This window comes from Mesocricetus auratus, unplaced genomic scaffold (genome assembly GCF_017639785.1).
Source record: "Mesocricetus auratus isolate SY011 unplaced genomic scaffold, BCM_Maur_2.0 Super-Scaffold_100009, whole genome shotgun sequence".
Lineage (NCBI taxonomy): Eukaryota > Metazoa > Chordata > Mammalia > Rodentia > Cricetidae > Mesocricetus > Mesocricetus auratus.
Genome location: NW_024429193.1, coordinates 35,520,042 through 35,540,510, shown reverse-complemented (window position 1 = coordinate 35,540,510; position 20,469 = coordinate 35,520,042). Strand labels below are relative to the sequence as shown.

General features: G+C 48.3%; 1 protein-coding gene across 4 annotated transcripts in view; it reads left to right on the top strand.

Annotated features, from left to right (window-relative positions):
* The window catches only part of Bcar3 (BCAR3 adaptor protein, NSP family member), a 103,604-nt gene that overhangs the window by 47,028 nt on the left and 36,107 nt on the right, over positions 1–20,469 (top strand). The window contains exon 1 of one of the 4 annotated variants that reach the window (XM_040751933.1): positions 11,105–11,546. The exons of the other annotated variants lie outside the window; for them this stretch is intronic. Coding sequence (XP_040607867.1) covers positions 11,463–11,546 — 84 coding nt within the window. The 5' untranslated portion in view covers positions 11,105–11,462. Of the gene's footprint in view, positions 1–11,104; positions 11,547–20,469 lie in introns of those variants that run through there. 4 annotated transcript variants of the gene reach the window in all.

Sequence of the window (20,469 nt, the reverse complement as noted above, 5' to 3'; positions counted from 1 at the left end):
TCAGTTAACTAAGACAATGCCCTACAGGGACAGAGAGGGCTCAGCTGTAAGGAACGCTTGCTGCTCTGGGCAGAGGACCCAGGTTCAGTTCCCAGCACTCAGATGGCAGCTCACAACAGTCTTAACTCTAGTTCCAGAGGACCGCCATGAGCGCTACATGTATGTGGTGCACATACATACATGCCGGCAGACCATTCATACACATAAATATAGCCAAACCTCATTCCGATTTCCTTCCCAGGTGAATTTTGTTTGTGTCAATTTGACAATTAACAATAACTGTCACAAGTCCTAATCCAAACAGAGGATGGTGTGTGGGGGGTGTCATGCCACTTTTTTACATCTAAGATGCATAAAGACCATCCCTAGAAGTCCATGGGCACAAACTTGTGCACCCTTCTCCCACGGTGCTTGTGAACTGCAGATTGATAATCTAACAGTGCCGTGTTTCCTCAGCCCTTATTGTATTTAGACATTGCGCTGGACATCGTGGTGATGAATGTCACATATGAGTAAGAGATGGCGTCTAAGGGCATCAGTCATTCTAATAGCTGGACCTGGAGGGCAGGTGGAAGCTGGAGCTCCTCACTGGGAGTCAGAGGAGCAATGGCAATGGGGGAAGGAATTCCTAAAAAGGCCGTATAGACCGACCACCAGGGCTCCAAGTCCTCTAAGCCCATCCACCTACAGACTGGCTGCAGAGCGAATCTGAGAGTGACTTGAATGTGAGTGGGGATGGTGTAATTCCACGTCTTCAAGTTTCCCTCTGGGGTCTGACCACCGGAGGGGCTTCTGGCTTCTCTAACACCTCTGGATCTGGTCCTGTGGCTTTCAAATAACCAAACAGCCTTTAAGAAATGTCCCCTAGGAGTTTAAGATAGTAGATCATGCCAGCGCCTGCATGGAGGGAGAAGCTACAAGACGTTATGATTCATAGCTTCCCCTAGCCCAGGAGTGTGCTTGGTCACACCTGTACTCACTGACACAGAACATCCCAGCTCCAAGAATCTCCTTCCCTAGGCAAATCATGTCTTCTCTATCCCAGAAAACCCAGGGCAACACAATTGTCCCATGTAAGTTCCTGGAGCAGACTGAGGAACACCATGCATTTCCACCTGCTGCTGACGCATCCGCGTAGAGCCCTGTTATTAACTGGGAAAATCATACTCGGGTCTCATGCAGTGGCAGTTGGTGTTGGCTTCTTTTTTAGTCTTTCCCCGATACGGAGATGGCACATACATCAGCCCAGCCCAGCATGCTGTGCTAACACACCTTGAACTTAGGCTAGACTTTGTTGTTATTGGTGACGTGTTAAAGAGCACACTTTAGGAAAGCAAGTTTTAAGGACACAAATGAAGCTCACAGCATACATTAGTCCCATCCCCAATCCTCATAAAGGGGCCTGCGTTAGGGCTAGTTTGCTTCTCACTCTGATAAGTGATCCTGTAATTTTAACTGAAGATATAAAGTAGTAAACTTCCTGCTGGGAAGGGCTTGGGTTTGGGACAGCCTGGGTCACTGCTCCTTCTGGGAGGAAAAACCCCCAGGGGTGTTCTCTCCTGTGTCACTCCCTAGTGCAGTTGTGGATTTTCTTAGATTGGCTTTATGCACGATCAGATTGCCCAGTGGAAACTTAACCTTCTGGTGTCAGAGATTCCCATCCAAAGGAAAGGGAGCTGCTTTCTCGATTCCAGTTTGGAAAATTCCCTGGGAAGCTGTGTGATTGGTCTCAGGTTGGTCATATGTCCATGTTTGGACAGCTCAGTGTCCAGTATTCGGACTGGTTTACACATCCATTGCAAGGGTAGATAGGCACACTATCCAGTAAAGCTTCGAGCTATGAGAAGCAGTGTCAGAATTAGATTCGTCAGGTCTGCTTTCAGTATGAGGTGTGCTTAGAGTTCATCAGGCATGGGCAAGCAGGAGGCCCACACTCCCCCCAGGGCTACCACCTGCTTGTCCCCAAACTCTGAGAGTTAGAAAACTACAGGACGTTTTCTAATTGACTGGGCCCACATCAGAAAAAGGGCAGCCTCAAGCCCCAACTTATTCCAGCAAATGGGAGAAAAGGACAGGAAGTTTTCATATCCAGGGGACTTTTAAAAATCCTGTCTTATGCCAAGTCACGTGCCAACCAGCCATCCCTGCCATTTCTCTGCTGTATCCCCCCCCTTGTGAAGAATTATACATTAAAGACTGTTTTCACTAGCCTCTTTAATTTGTTATGATCTTATTTCCAATGCTGCCATCTGCTATTTACGTATTTCTCCATAGTTGTTGAGGATCATAGTAGGCTATTCTTCTAATTATTTATGTCTAGTTAGGATACATGTATAATGTGTTGACACGTGACTGCTACACTCTGCAGAAATACCTCCCCCAACCCCTTTTCCATTTTATCCTTTTAAGCGCTGTACAAAGGCTTCTGTAGTTTCACTATCTCTCAGTTGATTTATGGGGTGTGTGCTCATTGCCTCAGTTTCATGGTGGCCGCCGTTACAGAGGAGGTAGAAGGTGGGACCTTGGGAGAGCTTGTCATCAGGTGTGTGAGCTTGGAAACAGCCCCACTGCTGTTATCACAAGTGACCCAACCCTAAGACACAGTGTTCCAGGGAATTATCCGGGTCAGTTCCTGCCGCTGGCCCTGGTACCTCTCCCCTCCTCCACCCAGCCCTCCCACCTGTGTAAGGCATGCAGGGACAGGGTGGAGGGTGGGCGTATTGTGCTAGCCTTTGAACACTGGCAGAAACAATCCATTGTCCCTACCCTAGGCACCAGGTAAAGAAAATATTGACCTTGTACATGTCACTTCTGAAGATGTCACTGTACTCACAGCAGTCAAGGAAGTGGAGACATTGGCTGCAGATCAATCAGTCACCTGCAGAGAACCCTGGGATCTGGCCTTTCCCCATCAAGGGCACGGTTTGTGTCTGTACACAGAGGTGCTCCTGGCCTTCACTCAGAGCCTGAGGTTCTGCTGCCCCCTGGTCCCAAGAGACTGATCTTAGCATCCTTAGTTAGTCATGTGCTGTCTAGCATCCCTGGTGTTCCAGATGAGCCCTCAGCCCGTGTTGCAGGGATGTCTGTCATTGGATGGATGAAGGGAAGTCTGCTGTCTGGATTTGCTTTAGATAAGGCAGTCCTGGCAATCAGGTGTGATGGGCTTCTATTAACACATCTCATAGAGCAGATCCTGACTTGTTTTCATTATCCACTCTAAGAACTGTTGGTTGGTGTCTACAGAATGGCGAAAATGATGCCGGTCTCCTGGTGTGTTAAATGAGACACTGGTAGAATTTTCTGTAGAAAGACTGAATGCTGGGAACCTCACTGGGGAATGAGGTAGAAAGATGTTGGTGGCCGCTGTGGCCTTCCTAGATGAGTTTCCCAAATGTGTGACTGCCACGGGTTGCTGAGGTATTCCAAGTTTACCATGATACACTAGAACGCCCTCCTCCGGAGGAGGGCAAGGGCTTCTCTCTTGTAAGTAGGAAAGCTACTTCTCAGCCATAAGGAGCCTCGATGCTGCTTTCCTGGCTCCTCCTCTTACCAGTCACAGCCCTGCCAAGCCAAACTGTGTCCATGGTAACCAGACAAGTGTGTTCTATGCCCTCAGTCACGTCCATGACCACTAGATATTTTGTTCACATTCTCCCTACTGGTTATTATATTGAAAAGCCTTTCTGAATCTCTGGCTGGTGAGACTCAGCAGGTAAAGGCACCTGTCATCAAGCCTGATGACTTGAATTTGATCCCTGATGATGAAGAAGAGAATGGATTCTCAGGTGCGTGTGTGCACATGCATGCACACACACACACACACACACACACAACTGATTACTTTATCCACAAAACAAATGGATAAATAAATAGACCAAAATTACTTTTTTAAAGTAAGAAAACAATCAGTGAGGGCTTCTAGGTCATCTAAGTGTTTGAGACATAAGTTTAAGCAGCAACCCATTTCTCCAACCAGTAAATCCTCACACAACAGTTTGTATGGCTCCCAGAAGCCGCACTTCACCCTGAAGTAAAGAACTTCCAATCTGGACTGATTCCTAGAGCTATTTTGGCAGAATTCAGGATTAGCCATTATGTCATTCAGATGATAATGCCCAGGATGTTTCTGATGTGATGTGACAAAAGGCCATTTCCCTCCTCTGTTCAGGTGGCTAAAATTCACTGAGAAGAGATTAATTAGGCTGTTTTCTGTCAGGGTTGGAGTGAGTGGAGCTAACTCTGATGTCTCCTCTCACCTGGTGCCTGCCCGCCCTGTGCTCTGGAAATCCTGCCTCTTTTGCATTCCTTGGTAGCCAGTTGGTCCACTCAGCATTCAGGACCCCTGCTAGGTGGGGGTGGGCTGGGGTGGCTTAGGAGGAATGCACTGTGCCTGGTGAATGCCTGCTGTCAGGGGCTTAAGGGAAAAGAGGGGGGCCGAGGACAGCTTCTTGGGGACACAGATGGGCTGTGTTAAGAGGGACAAGTAGGCAGCAGCCTTCACGGGGCTAGATCTGGCATGCCTCTAGAAATAGCTGGCATCAGACAATCCAGTAATATAAACCACAACAGTGTGAGGAAATCAGGCACCAGGGAGATGGTTCTCAGGGGACTCTAAGCAGAAGCCAGAGACCTGTTGTTATGGCAACAGCCACCCAGTATAGAAAGAGTGAGATTGGCAGGACAGCAGGTTAGAACATAGACCAAAGTCCAATTCTGTAGCCACCGTGGCTCGAGGCCAAGGGAGCGGGGTGGGGATGTCACCATGTCCCGTGGAACTGCCCACAGGTGCTCTGTCAGGCTGACCAGGTGGCCCGTGGAGAGCTTGGAGGTTGTAAATGGGCACTGGGGGTGGGCATGGAGGCAGATACTTTGGATATGTTTCCTACCTGTTTCCATAAATAGCTCCTCAGGGCACAAAGACGCAGGAGACCGTCCGAGACGCCTGAGCAAGTGTGATTAAGACCCTTGTGTAATTTTGATTTCCAGGTTTTGAACTTCAGGGCTAAAAAATATTTTTAAGGCTAAATATTCTTGGCCATCTCCTCTTTCTTCTCAGGTTTAAAAGAAGGGCCCTAAGCACCAGCTGCAGTTGGGTAGTGGTCCAAGTCATTGTCTACCTTCTCTGAGAACGCAGGTCCACTAGCCCAGCATAAAAGAGTGGGCAGTAGAGTGTGGTTCCTTGTGCGTTTTTTTCAAGGCTGACTGTGCCTTCCATGTGTTGGGGACAGGCTTTATATTGTTATTTGATGCCTTTGATCACCTGGTAAGTTGGGGACAGCCGACTTAATTTCCTGAGGCCACTCCACTGGCTATTGGTCCTGTGCTGTCTGAGTCCCATCCTCTACTCTGGGGTGTGTCCAGAGCCACTGTAGAGCCACGCGATGTCTCTCACAGCTCAGCTTTTGGAAGGTGCCAGTTTGCAGAAGTGCTTGTAAGGTGGGAAAAAGCTCAGTTGCTCCTGGTAGGGGTGGGGCGCTTCCTGAAGGCTCCCCTGCACAGAGGAACCCCTGTGCAACTTCTAGTCATTATCCGTCAGCTGCCTGTGTTGTTCACTAAAAGTAGGAGGGAAGGAAACGGCAACACGTACAGCAGAGAAGGCCCAGAAGCAGAGATGGCAGAAGCAAACTACGTGATGTCTGCACAGTTAGTGTGGGATGGGAGACAGCCTGGCAAAGCAGGGGGTGAACCACCTTGGGTGGGTTAGACTCCCAGGGGTTTAACGGGATCGATAGGAGCCCGCTGGAATGTTCTGTCAAGTATCATGAATCCGTGCTCTTGCCCTGGGAAGACAGCCATGACTTTCTACTAAAAGATACCCCAGACCGCCAGATAGCCTGAGTCTGCTGTTGGAGTTGAAATCACAACATCCTACACTCCTTCTCCCCACCTCTTTTCACCTCAGGATCATGTGTATCCCAGACTGACCTCCAGCTCATCATATCATTAGAGATGACCTTGACCCTCTGCTCCTCTTGCTTGACGTCTGAAGGGTTGGGAGTACAGGAGTGTACCACTACACCCATTTCTGCAGCGCTGCGGTGTGGAACCCAGTCCTCACTTGTGCTAAGCTGACTCACAGCCTCAGCCTGTGTGCATGCTCTCTTCACTTTACCTCAAGGCCACAGCGTGGAAACAGAAGCTTGGGAAATAAAGCATTTCTGAGGTGATGCCAAGGACTAATAGGTGATTGTGGTAGAGGGATGTATGGGGTAAAATTATACAAGATACAGCCAGAAAGAAAACTCAAGACTGCCTATTGCCTTGCATTATTCAGTTATGCAATTTTAATAGCTATTTAGGGAATCATAAGGCTGTTAGGGGAGGGGCAGGGCCTGGTATCCAATAGAAGATATCTCTTTGTGGAGACTGTACTTAGTCTCCTTATGTTGGGCAGATCAATACGGTTTCCTGAAAGAGACCATTTAATGGCCATCTCCCTTCGTCTCCCTCGAGGAATCAGGGGAAACTGTCAACCTGACATCATGTCCATCAGAGAGTGTCGAGCCTGCTTCTAGAGGCTCTGTGTCCACCGGGGCACCCAGAGCAGCAGAGATCTCGACAGCATTGCCTGCCCTCTGCCCACCAAGTCCAGCTTGCCGCCCGCTTTGGAGCAAGTACTGACTCTCATTTGCACAGTGGGGAGTGTGTTGGACTGTCTTCAACAGCCTTAGCTGCTCTGTCTGGCCAGAAGAAAAGTTGGCCTCTCCTCCAGTCTCATCCTTTCTCAGTGGTACCTGAGGGGAGTTCTGTCCTATCAGGCCCCTGTGGCTTTGTGTGAGGGTATACGGTCAGCTGCTTCTGCCTTACCGGAGCTGTCAACTTAGGACAGGATGACATCCTAAGGAGTCGACCAGAAGCTGAAACTGTTCTAGCACAAAAAAGAACTTAATAGGCCTGACCCACCAGGCACCCCAGCTTTGCCTACCCTGAATCTTCAGAGCAGGTAGCCTCCAGGGGCCAAGTCCTCTAATACAAAGACTATTCCATAAGAGCATGCCAGCGTCTCAGGTAACTAGCCGACTACTATTTCAAAAGGGAAATGCAGAGTGGACGCTGCCGGTGTTCACTTTGGAACAGTCCACCAAAGACCAGCAGAGAAAGTCCAAATCCTGTAACTCCGTGTTCTGTGACAAAGAACTTAGATGTGCCTTCCGTTCTTGCTGGTGGGGTGCAGTTCACTTCTCTCTCTTGGGCTAGTGAGCCCCCTTTCTACGACCCTTCCTGTTATCTTCACAGCCTGGGGTCTCCAAGGCATCCCAGGCTTCACCTTCACAGCTTCACATAGTGGCCTCTCCTGCCCTACATGCACGGCTTTACCACGTGCCTGGCCTCAGCGGGTTTTCTAGACTGCCACGGAAGATTTTACAATCCGTCTCATGGCCTTTCTTGACTCTAAATGCAGAACCAGGTGGCCAAAGCCCCCAAGGGAAGCTGGAGACTAGTGCGTTTGTCCAGAATCGGGCAGCTGCAGAGCGGTACCTTGGGAAGCCGAGCACTGATAAACCGGCCTCTCCTCTTTCCGCCACTTCCCTGGCCCCACAGTCCATCAGGGAGGCGAGACCATGGAGAGTGTCGCATTGCAAGGCCCAGTTACCTTACCCTCTATCCGGGGACACCAGAGGCAGAGAGCAGGTTCCTTTGGCCTTGCCCCACAGCTCATTAAAGATGTCTTTGTTCATCAAAAGCCAGGTCACTCGGACTTGGTGGAAAGAAAAAACCAAACCACAACAAGCCAGAAAGGATTGATGGTATGAGTGGGAGGGAGGCAGGGAGGAAGTTCCGTGTTTTGTCGGGTGGGGAAGGGGAGGAGAGACTCTCACTGTCTCCTTGAAAAGCTCAGCTATTTTGAGGACAATGACCGATGTTCACCCCAGTTGCAGATCTGAGAATGCTCACTCTGGGGCAGGAATAAGCTAGACCTTGTAGCCTGGACAGTGCCTTCCAGCACACTGATTACCAGCAGTGAACCACAGAAAAGAGACCCAGAGTAGTTCGTGTACGGTTAATGTCTTGGTTTTGAGGTGGGGACTAGGTAGAGGCTGTGGATCATATTATTTCCCCTGATGTCCTGAACAATGACAAATGGACAGAGAGTAGCCTCCATGTTCTCTCCACCATGTCCCCCCCTCCCATGTCCCGGCAGAGAGACCTGTCACGCTGGGGAGCCTGCTTCTATTTGGGGTGGTTCTGACACTTGGGGAAAGGATTCGGCACACACTTGCTCATTTCTTGGAGCCAACGGCTGCCGACAGGAAGCACGTGTCTACTGAATTTGGCTGGCAGGCTGCTCCAGTTTCCATGGTTACAGTGTAGGGCAGGTCAGTTAGTAGGGCTACTCAAGGGAGTCCTGCCATTGAGGGCAGATCTTTTGTGTGTTTTGGGGTGTCCCTTTTCCAGCTGGACCCTCCATTTTGGATGGGGTATACAGTTGATCTGAGGAATGAGGATTTCTTATAAGAGTCCACAGGACTGCTTGACTTGTGTTTCCCTCTTGGGTGGCTTTGAAGCACCCCAGTACCTGTCCCAGAGTTCTGCCCACTGGCCCCTTTCTTCTCTGGCATTCTAGTAGAGGTTCCCTTCCCAGCCACAGAAAGACATGGCGTCTAAAACCAAGTCTCATTTACCAAGCTAACAGTGGGAACCACTTCCCAGGGTCTCAGTATTTTCCTGTGCTTACATGAATGGCAGGGTTAATCACACAACATCATAAAATCTTTTATTTTGGGCTCCATGCCATCAGTTAGCTGGGTTCTGCAGTCTGGAACTGGAGCCTCTGTCCTTTGCTCCTTGCAAATGACACACACCACTCTGGCCCTCTGCTTCTTTGCAACCAGAATAGAAGAATTGTTGTGAAGCGACTGTGGGGGAATTGATCTGTGTAGATGGGGACAGTTAAAAGCCTAACCAGTGAAGGGAGTGAAGGGCACTTTGGGATCTCATGCAGTTATCATCTCTAGTTGCAAGGACACACCATTTCCATGTCTCTTTGGCCATTTTAGAAGAAAATTAAGACTTAAGTGCTACTTCAGAAATTTGTATGTGTGTGAACGTGTGTGTATGTGTAACAAAAGCAAAATGTGTTCAGGAAAGAGGTATGTAATAAGATTAGCCGTTCTTAAATCCTGATGGAATAGTCCTTGACCATTTCTTAAATAGGGAAATCCTCTGGTGACAGAACAGCAGTGACTCTGTAGTGACCTGAAGCCATTGTTCTGTTTCTATCTGATTCTGGAGCAGCAGAATTCATAATCCTGTGTACTTTAGGTACACACTGTTTGCGTATTTGCTTCCAAGAATGTATTTCTCGGGATGGCAAGAAGGTTCAGTAAAGGTGCCTGCCGTGCAAGCCTAGCGTCCTGGGTTCAAGCCCCAGGACCCACTTAAAGCTGGGAGAAAGAAGAGAGCAACCCTCACAGAACTGTCCTCTGAGCTGTGTGTATGCACTATCGCATGGACATGCCTTCGCACCCCCAGCGTCATAGACACACAATAACGTACATATTGGAAGAACACATTCTCTTTTGCTGGAGATGGGGGTTGGAATCCAGAGACTCTGGATTTATGTGCAGGAGTGAGGATGTCCCTTTTGCTGAGCCCAGGAAATGTTTTTCCAGCCCCTTGGAGAGGCTTTTAGCCTGAAGGAGTTTGCCATTTCCCGCCAATGGAATTATGGTGGTGAAAACCCAGCCTCTTCTGTAGGGGCGCTTACCCTGGCTGATGAGTCATTGCTGTAAAGGGTCTCTGGAGAGTTACCCTTTGAGCCCATCTGACAGACAGGATAGCAGACAGCTGCCTGCTGGGTGCAAGGTCTGGACCCTGAAGGACAATGTTGAGCCACCAACTGGACCACCTCAGAAGCAGGTTTCAGGCGTCCCTAACCATTTGATGTTTTAGGTAGATTTCACAGGACCCAGGAGCTCTCAGGGCAGCTAAGCCAGTCTCTAGCAGAGCAAGTGTGAGGAGGACGCTCGTACAAGAGAAGCGAAGCCAGCTTCCCTGGCTCTTCCTGAGCCTTGTGAGCGGTCAGATCCCTGAGCCCATGTAGGGCATGTCCTAGGCAGAGCCTCACCCTCAATATAGAAGCTGCTCACTGGGCACGGGACAAACAATTCCCTATTTTCATAGGCGGCTCTGACCTAGGCCAAAGGCCAAAGCCTCGGAGGATTTGCCGCTAATCCTGCTGGATATTTCTCATACCTCTCTCCTGCCTCATCCGGTGTTGTTCCTGGCTGGAATGAATAGGTTCTGTTTCTCCCTTGTTACAGGTTTCTGCCTGGGTGAAGTTAGGAAGCTTTGGGACACGTTCTACCTTTAAAAGGGGCTGGAGCCGCTGAAAGCTAATGCATGGGATGGCAGAAGAAGAGCTCTGAGGCCAGAACCTGGGTTTGATTTTAAGACAAAACAAACAAAAAATGTAGCGGAAGAGCATCCACTGTAACTGGAATGAATGGGGGAGTCTATTGCTGTCCCCTCAAGGCACCTGAGGCTCTTGCTAGACCTCATTTCCATAGAGTCATCTAGGAAGACCTTCTTGGTGTGGTAAATGCAGGGCTCCTGTGCTGAGGGGAGGTTAGGCAGGGTAGGCAATTAAGTGAAGATGGGTAATTACAGTGAAGGACTTAAAGGGAATGAGGGGAGGAGAGCAAACATCTGGGTTATAAGGGAGTACTCAGTCGCCATCCTTGGGCTGACTGCACAGCCAGGTGGAAAGGGCACGAGCCCTTCAGGGTGTTTGCTGACAGACCTGCTAATTAAACACAAAAAGGCAATAGTGCTTTGCTAATAATGATGAGTGTGCCAGTGTTATCGGCTGCAAACTGACTGCCAGGAGCATCCTAATTAAAAATAAACAGCCCTGGAGGTGGGCATGGAGACCAGGATCCTGCCTGGTTTCTCGGAGCTTCTAAGATTACTCTCAGAGAAAGCCCGACAGATCACTTGTGGGCCACCTTTCCTGAAAGGAGCCTCTGTCTCTCGCTAGGATGGTGTGATACGTACAACTTGCCCTGCTTCTAAAAAAGCCCTAAGTGCTGGGGTGAGAAGCAAACAAAGCCACTAGGAGCAGATTGCCTGGTGTGTTCCAGCCCTGGGAAGGCTGTCCGGAGGGGGGGTGGGTATAACGATTGCTGCCTGCCCTCGGAATTAGGGGATAGCTAAAAGCTCAAGCACAAGCCCTCTCGTAAGAGGGGTTAGGATTTCATCAAGTCTGGTCACATGAGAATTTCTGGCACCGTGTGCATGGCAGGCTGGACTCAAGCCGGCCAGAATTGAGCGAGTGGATCGTATTGGCTTTGGCGGAGGGGAAAAGTCAGACTGGCCTGGGAGAAGGAGCCGACTCACTCCCTTGGCTGCTGGCCGTGGACAGGAGCCGCAGAGCGCAGAGAGGGACTGGGGAATCCACCATCCGATGCCCCCATCCTTTGAACTTGAATGAAGGTGTGGGGTCTAGGACTGAAGACAAGATGCCTAAAGAATGCAACGCTTTCCACGCCCTCTCGGCGGCCCTGTGCTGCTTCTATCACCGAAAGTCTCTCCTTGGAGTCAAGGTAGGTGTGGCTTGGGAGCTGTGCGCATCTCAACCCTTTTGGGGCCCCGAGACACTAGGTTTTTAGAGGGCACTAGAGGAAGTTTGCATTTTGCAAAAATTCATTTGGTCCGGTGGATCTTCCTGAGGCCCTGGCTTGTGGAGAATGGGGCCTCCTTGTTCATGACACTCCCAGGCTCCCTGGGTTAAAATTGAATGCTGAAAGAACCAAATATGACAAAACTGTTCCTTTCTTCCTTTGTCTCTGTCCCTTTTTCCGTGTTCAGAACGAGTATGGGGTGGCTGAGTCCCCTTGCTCGTTTAACCTCATGGTCCCTTATACACCCACAACACATATAATGGGCAGAAACCACAATTTATCTTCTTTTGAATTGCAGCCAGCTCCCCAAACATTTCAGGGCTCAGAAATGTGTTTCTCTTTACCACTCGCATTTTAACCTTGGTGACAAGACACCAGTCCAGTGGCTTTTGCATAACACGTCAGTAGACTGTGTGGGCGACTTGACTAATTTAAAACAAGGTCTGTGTTCTGTGTCGCCTGCCTGTGATGGACTAAGGATTAGTGTGAACACAGGTCTGTGTTCTGTGTCGCCTGCCCGTGATGGACAAGGATTAATGTGAACACAGGCTTTCACCAATCCCCAGATTTGTCAGCCTTAAGAAGACTCCCACCAGCCCCAGAATAACTTCAGACCTCGACTATTCCTGGGAAATCAGAGGCTGAAAGCTCTCAAGGAATCCTTCCCACCCCAAAGCAGAGCTGCCTCTCCCAAGGGACAGAGGAGCCACAATGGGGCTGGAACACTCTGTTCCTCTTGCTACACAAAAACTGAACCTTGGGAAAGTGGCCCGCGGCAGGAGAAGGACCCAGCTATAGAAAAGTGCCCAGTGAGTGAGAAGAGAGCAGGCGTCCTCTGGCCCTGCTGCCTGGTTGAAGGGTTGGGACTTACCCCTCAGCTGCTCTGCAAGTTCGTTTCTGCGCCTCTCTGTCAAGAACTTTTGAGGAGAGTACTGATGTGTGGGTTGAATGCATTCCTTCCTGACTTACTACAGAGTTCCTGTGTTATCCCAGAGCCCAGCAGGGTGCTATGGTTTTCAACCTAAATATGGATTGTTCTGGAACTGGGTAGATGATGTCATGCCATCAACAGTATTTTTTGAGTTGTCAAAGATAAACTGGTTAGGTCCCAAAGGGACTTGTGCACTTCAGGGATTGGCAGTTAAATTCTCCCTCGAATAGAAGCCCATCCACCAGCCAATTGCTGTCAATTCAGATGAGCTCAGCATTTGGTATATGAGGAATCAACTCACAAATCTCTGGGTCTTAGTGGTGACCTGTTTGGATGTCCCCAAGGCCTACACAGTAGGGGCTACATAGTGGCTTAACTTGGGCCATCTGTCCTTCAGTTTATACTTTCTTGACCGCCCCTCATGACCAATCCTGGTGGATGCCTCTTGCTAGAAATGACTTCCTTTCTGCCCGGGTTTCCCACCCCACCCAGTTACGTGGAAACTTTCATAGCATGCAGAAAAGCACTGACCTACTCACAATCACTGTGGCTCCCGCTGGACCCTCCAGATAGCTCCCTGTTTTGTTTTGCTTAGCTGGTTACCTGGAAGGGCAATCTGCCTGTACTTCATGGTGCCAGGGTTGCCCCAACGATAACAGAGAATCGTTTTATTGACTCCCACTTTAATTAGGGGGTTCAGGTCATGCTGCCCATAATTAGTTTCTGTTGCAATTAGAATTTCAAAATTAAATTGGGATTGATTGCCTGATAACAAGGCGGAAATGCTGCTCCAGTTTGACCATGCATGCTGCTTCCCTTGGCGTGAATGTCTCCTACCCAAAATAACACTGCGGTAGCCATGGTAACTTTCCATTTGGTCTAATCCATATCATCTCAGGAGAAAGCAGGGTGTTATTAATAGTGTTGGTTGTATGGGAAGAAAACTAAAAATATGAAAGTTCCTTGGTTGCATAGGAGACCAATCAAACAATTGCACTCTGGGAATAAGATCTTATTTGCAGAAGTCTTACAGAACTTAACACGTAGTTGGGACTCATATACGAAGACCCTGGGAAGGAATGATGGGGGAGGCTGAGGCAGAGAGAATGGTCAGCGTTGAGCATACATTGCTGGCCTCATCAAGAGAGGGAGAAAGAGGTGTTCCAGCCAGGCTGAACATCACAACTCTGACATTGTAAAGGGTTCACTGTTGGCACCCATTTCAGAAAAGCGACTCTTCACTCTGCATGAAAAAGTCTTTTGCTTAAGCCCATCCGGTGGAGGGAAGCTAGTAACAGATTCCAGATCCATGATACCAACAAGGCACACTCAAATTCAGAAGTCATTGGACATTGAGTGTAACCCTGTCTATGTCCATGTGCAAACTTCTTTTAGGTGGATGGACCTGGGGATAGAGGTAAAGTAATAAATGACAGTTGAGGTGTAATTCCTGACTTCAAAGGACTTGCCACAAGAATTCTAGGCCACAGTTTGGTTACTTTCACAACAGGCTTTCCAATGTCTTACGGGCCGGGTAATAGTTTACCTTCTCACTAGAGGAGAGGCTGAGCCTCAGAAACGGCCTGTCCACAGTCCATCTGTAGGGCCCCAGGAAGGGGAGCCAGATGTTCCAGCCTTGAACAATGCCATATTAGGATACTTGAGGTCCAAATCAAGTTGCTGTCGTGTATATGAATACTTCATTTTGCATCGCAGTCGGGAAAAGGCAGTATGAGCCTTTGTTTTTAGAAATATTTGGAGGAGGATATTGCATATGTGCTTGTGATGTGTTTAAAGGAGATAATTCTTTAAAGCCCCTATTTGTAGTGACTCAGGATTTAAATGGATGAAGAAGAGTATGGGTTGGGAAAGGCATCTCAGTCGGGGTGAGTGGCAGGCTCCACAGCTCCAAGGTGTGAATGGCATTAGCAGAAGCACTGAGCCAGGCCGAGCTGGGCGGAAAGCTCACAGAGAGGCTCAGTTCATAACATGGCAGGAAAAAGCAGCAGGAAGAATGCTCGCTCCCGCCCTGCCCTGCCAGGAGCTCACTAACAGCAGATTTCATCCTGCTTACGTCCTTAGTTCAGGAGATAGTCATTGACCTGGTACCTTTGCGTGTCTGGCCATTGCTAGCTGCTTTGGCCCTAAGGAGTTAGGACCCAGTCTCTGATTTGGAGAGATCTGCTGCAGGGCTGGACAGGTGTTTATTGACTGGCTGAAAGGAAGCCTTGTTTATCAGAGATTTGGTAGAAAGTACCTTAGCTCCCCAGAGGTGTAGTCTGTGCATAGAGCAGTGAGGAGACAGGCCTCTGCTAAGCCTACCAGAGTTAGGAGAGGGTATCCTGAGAGAGGAAATGACATTCTGGGTTGAGGGAGGAGTATCTACAAAAGCCTAGACATGACAGCCAGGTGTGGGCAGGGAGATAGTAGAAGGGGTAGGGGGGCAGCCTGTGGCAGATAGCATACTGTGTCCTTTAAGGAACTGCAGGAGGACTTTGGTTAAGAAAGCATGGAAGACTTCATTTTAGTGATTGGCAATGGGATCCAATTACTTCTGGCCCCTTTGTCTCTGATGACTGACATTTTTGCTTCTGGGAGGGAGGGAGAGATAGACAGAGACAGTGTAGCTCTGAAACTCACCACTGTACCGGCATCTGATCATAAGGTAGTACGATTAGATTGGAGACATCTAAGAGATTGGAGACATCTAAGTGACAGAAACTACCATGCAAATGTTGAAATGCTGCCTGTCCAAAGCAGCATGAACAGAAAGGTGGGATATAGAGACTATGTGGATAAATGGACCAGAAAGGCTTGGTTAAGAACAGGCCATTAAGTCCTGTCCAGTGGTCTTGTCCATGAGCTGCCATAGTTAGGAGGACTTGCATCGTTAGGCATGCAGACTTTCCCACACTGGGATTTGCAGTCATTAAGTGCCGCCATGTAGTAAAAAGATCCTGAATTGTGCCAGGATGTTTCACTGGGCTTGACATTTTCTTGTCTTCCCCCGGGAGGAGATTTGAAGCCTACCCAATCCACATTTCAGCTCAGGACATCACGCTGGCCATCCATGGAGTGTCAGGTCCCTGGCACTTGGTTTCATTTGAAATCCCCTTCCTCCTGTGAAGAATATGATGGAGTAACAGTCCCACTCATTTTCTCTGTAGCTGATCTTTTGGTCTGTGTGACCTGGATAGCCTGAGTAAGAGTGACACATTCTGACAATGACAGTAGCCTCCCTTGCCTTTGTGCAGATGCATTGTCAGTAAAAAAAAAGCCATGATGAGAATCCTTCCAAGTGACTAAGCCTTGCCTTCTGGTGGCTACTAGTTGCTCATTTATGCCCCTAGGCCTTAAACTAAACTAAACTAAACTAAACTAAACTAAACTAAATAGCTTCTTTGTAAAAAGAGTATCAGTATCAGGATGTCCCTGACAGAGGCTGTATCCCCATGTTCCCTAACTAACATCAGAACTAAGATCCCAGCTGAGGACTTCTTTTTGTTGGAGAAACCAGAGGGGAATCAGGGACAGGGTTGGGGCCCTGGAAAAATCTGTCTGGGGATTCAGCACCTGCTGAACTACAAATTTGGACTGAACTAAACACTGTGATGACACTGGAGAGGTTGAAGAGAGGTGTGTGTGTGTGTGTGTGTGTGTGTGTGTGTGTGTGTGTGTGTGTGATAGAAAGAACATCCTAGAACTTTCAGGAAGTGGAGAAGACTAAGGTTAGAAGAATATTAAAGAGGCCTCCCTGCCATGGCTAGGGTAAGAGGTCACCAGGGCACAGCAGAGCCCCAGGCCCTGCTACTAGGGTTAAAGCCATTGCAAGGATGACCTAGGACATTTTAACTGACAAGCAATTTGAATGTTCTGGTTAGAGAGGAAAGAAGTGTGTCATAGGGTTAGATGCCACAGTAGCATCTCTGTCGTCAATTGTCATAGCCCTGGGAGCTGTTGCTGCTCTCTGGCTCTGGTCACAAGAATGTGCCGACCTACTGTCTAGCTCATGAAACTCATAATCAGTGTGTTAATTTTTGTGGCTAAGAACTTGCCCTTGACTTTTCCCGTAGATGCGTGTATACTTTTATAAAGATGGCTACACATAAAGGAATGGCTGTCCCGAATCCTGGTTTCTCACTGAGGGACTGGAGGAACCTTTAGAAGACTCATCTGTCCCTCCCAGCTCTACTCATCCACTGCACCTAGACCTCATGTGTACTAGGGGAACAGGGTTGGGTTCCCACCAGGAAGGAGCTCCTCCATGGCTGCTGGGGCATGGCGACACAGCCAGTTCTCTCCATACCTATGGCAGATATGAAGGAAGGAAGGCAGACTGGCACAACCACAGCTTATTGTGATATCCCAGAGGCTTTTAATGCCAGCCCTGGCCAGAAAACTTCCCAGAAGAGGTAACTGTAGGGGCATGTGTGTAGGGCAGAATAAACACATCAGTCTAGAACTTGGAGTGAAGCTGAGATCAGATGGGGGAGGGTGGAGAAGTGAGGGACGTGGAACACATGGGCTCATGTGCCAGCAAGAGGAAGGACACACCCCACTGAACGCCGGGATGGGGAGTCGGGATACGGTTTGATGGTTGTGCTGAGTGTGGGGAGCAGAAGCAGCGTCTCCCCCAGCACAGGCCCTCCAGCCTGCCGTTAGTTCTGTGTCCTCCATCAGCTCATGCCCACGCTCCTGTTGTCCTTTAGATACTCACCCATATGTGGCTTCTTTCTCTGTCAGGGCCACCCAGAAGGATCTCTTCTGCCTCCCTGCTCCACGACAGTTCCCACAACTCCAACCCTTTTCCACATCCATTGCTTTTCCTGTAGCTTATGAGGATGAAGTCCCCTGTCCCTGACCCAGGCCTGTCCTGTCATCTATGCGACTCAAGAGCTTCCTTTCCTTGGCCCCGCCTCTCCACGGGAAACTTTAGTATCTCCTCTATTTTCTCCCGTAGCCTAGGAACATGCGCTGGTGTTCCCCATTCCAACAGCCACCCCCACTTCCCCACCTGCACTGCTCAGCCCCCTTTCCCAATGACCTGTACATGATCAAAGCCCGTGGCTGCTACCTAACTGATTGATCGGGATGCCCTGCTGCACTTGACAGTTATTTCTTCTAGAAACTGCTCTTCAGTCTCTAGGAGACTGCACCGTCCTTGATCTCCTAGGTCTTTCTTAGTCAGTCCACACTGCCCATGTGGGTTTCTTTCTGATTTACTTCTTCAAAACCAGTATCCCCAGCTTTCTTCTCATGCTGTACCCCATCTCCGGGGTGGGAGCTGAGCTAGGCTCTTCTGGGCCATGGAGGATTCCACGTTGTGTGTCTGTCTCCACAGTGTCCCATAGTCCGGTGAACAACCCCATTCAGGAGCCACACCAGCCCCCAGACTCCACCTGTTTGCCTCACTCTTGGTTTCTATATTGGCTGTTGGTGACTCACGCATCCTTTCGGGACACTTCTTCCCTTGGTCACTTGCCACATGTAGTCAATCACCAAGGCTGCACAGTAGCACCTAAACATAGCCCTCAGTGCTTTCTTCCCTTCTGTCTCCACCACCGCCGTGTTAATTCGGTCCTCATTATCTCTTGCCAGATTTCCTCACTAGCTTCCCAACTGGTCTCCTGAGCCTTCACAGAGCATTGACATTTCTAGAGGAGGCGGTACGTTCCCATGTTTGAACAAATCTCAAATACAAGTGCTAGATTCCACAAGGTCTCATTTTGTTTGGCTCCACAGTCTCTGCAGCTTCAACACATTCCAGGCTCTGGTCAGGTGGGCACTGTAGCTGTCAGATGCACATTCCCCCTCTAAACTGTGAGCAGGTCTGTTCTGAGGTTGCATGAGCTGGTGTAAATGGACACCTAGAAACAAGAATAAGAGAAAGTCTGCATCCATTTCTCTGGGGAGTTGAATCAAGACTATCTGGCATGTTATCTTGGGACACATTAGCCTCACAAACTTTGAGAGGTTTCTAGCAGCCCTCAGGAGCCCTGAAGTGTTCTGTCCAGGCTAAGCATTTCCAGTTATTTTCTCTTTAGATATTCTGGATGGCGTTCAGTCTAGGTGTCAGACAACCCTCATTTCATTAAGTCTGATCAAATCGTGAAACACAAGGCCCCAATCATGCTTCCTCTTGTGATATACGAAGATTCTTCTTAGCTATTAGCTCTCAGGTACATTTGTGTGGTTTTGTGAGATCTTAGTTGTATTGTGTTGACTGTCCTCTCCAAGTGAAAATCCTAATTCTTTGTTTCTTTTCACAGCATCTAATGCAGTGTTTATGTCTTTAAAATGGCTTATTGAACACTGTTTGTGGGTGTCAAGTGGCCTGAGCTCCTCTGGGAAGCATATACCTTTGAAGTGATCAGTGAGTTATATATTGAAAGTAGTGAGGTTGCTACAGAGCCTAAATCCATCTTGTGACTAGTAGTTTGGTTTTACTGAAAGCCTACTATGTACTCTGCACTGATACATTAAGTTCTATCCCAGATCAGTTCTAAGATAGTTATTAGTCATGCTTCTATTTTGGAGAGAAAATTTGAAAGTCATTTATTCCATATCCCACACTAGAAGACTATCTGAATCTTTCCCTTTTCCTGTGTGTTGGCACATCTTGATTTTGCTTCTAATTACATCTCCCAGTGTCTTTCAACTGTGATACATTCATTGATTCATCAAAACTCCATGCATTCAAGATGAATTAAGAAAAGGATGGTGTTAGAATTAAGTTGATCTTGATTTTCTGACATTCCTTATTGAAGGGCAAATAGGACATCTATTTTGGTTAAAAGCTATATTCCAACTCATTTATAATTTACAGTAAGATGTTGAATCAATGAGGTTAAATTACCAGTGATCAAAAATTCTGGCTCGGATCTTATACTGTGAGTTCTGGTTATCTGGTCTTCAAACTGTCTTGGCATGGCCCACCTCAACCCCACAGTCTGCTGTCTTCCTTCTCTGTAGAACTTTATTAAACACTATTTCTGAATGCAAATCTCACTGAACAGTGATTGAGGTCTCATTTATACTGTCTCTTTCAGCACACGTGTCAACCCTGTATGAGAGGAAAGTATTATGGTAGTCTCTTGAGGGCATGGTGAAAGCGATCAAAATGATTCAGAGGGGGAGTTTTGTGCTCAGCCTTTATTTCAAGCCATCATGTCATTGGCCCATTAAATGATTAAGTGCAACCAAGTGGCATTTAACTGTAACTGTGGCACTCTGGATTTTTCCATGGGAATCAGGATGCAGGGCTGTCTAATGGAGTGATTCAGGCGTCGACTCCACTTCTGGCTACTCTAGAAACCATCACCTAAATTTGATGTAGATCCAGGACAGTGTGTCCACTGATGGCTTATTGAAAATCTCTTTGTTTATTGGTTAACAGACAAAGGTGAGAAACCGCCGGGCATTGGTGGTGCACGCCTTTAATCCCAGCACTCGGGAGGCAGAGGCAGGCGGATCTCTGTGAGTTCGAGGCCAGCCTGGTCTACAAAGTGAGTTCCAGGACAGTCTCCAAAGCTACAGAGAAACCCTGTCTCGAAAAACCAAAAAAAAAAAAAAAAAAAAGAAAAAAGAAAAAAAAAAGGTGAGAAACCATCACCTTGGAGCTGAGCTCTGAGTGGCCCAGGGTAAATAACACTTTGTCAGAAGTAAGCCAGGCACTTGGCACACTTTAGGGGCTAAGGTGAAAGGAAATCTTAGAATCGATGAATTCAATGAGCAGCTTTTCCAGTGTGTAGAAGAAATAAGCTCTGTTTGTCTCCTTTGGGTTTCCTGCATTTTCTGAAGCTTAGCTGTCCTGATTTTCAGTCTGAAATCAGTCTCCTTCAGTTTGGGGGCAGGGGGAGGCCTTTCTGTCCCTTGATGTTTCATCAACATACAACTGAGCAGTGAAAGCCATAG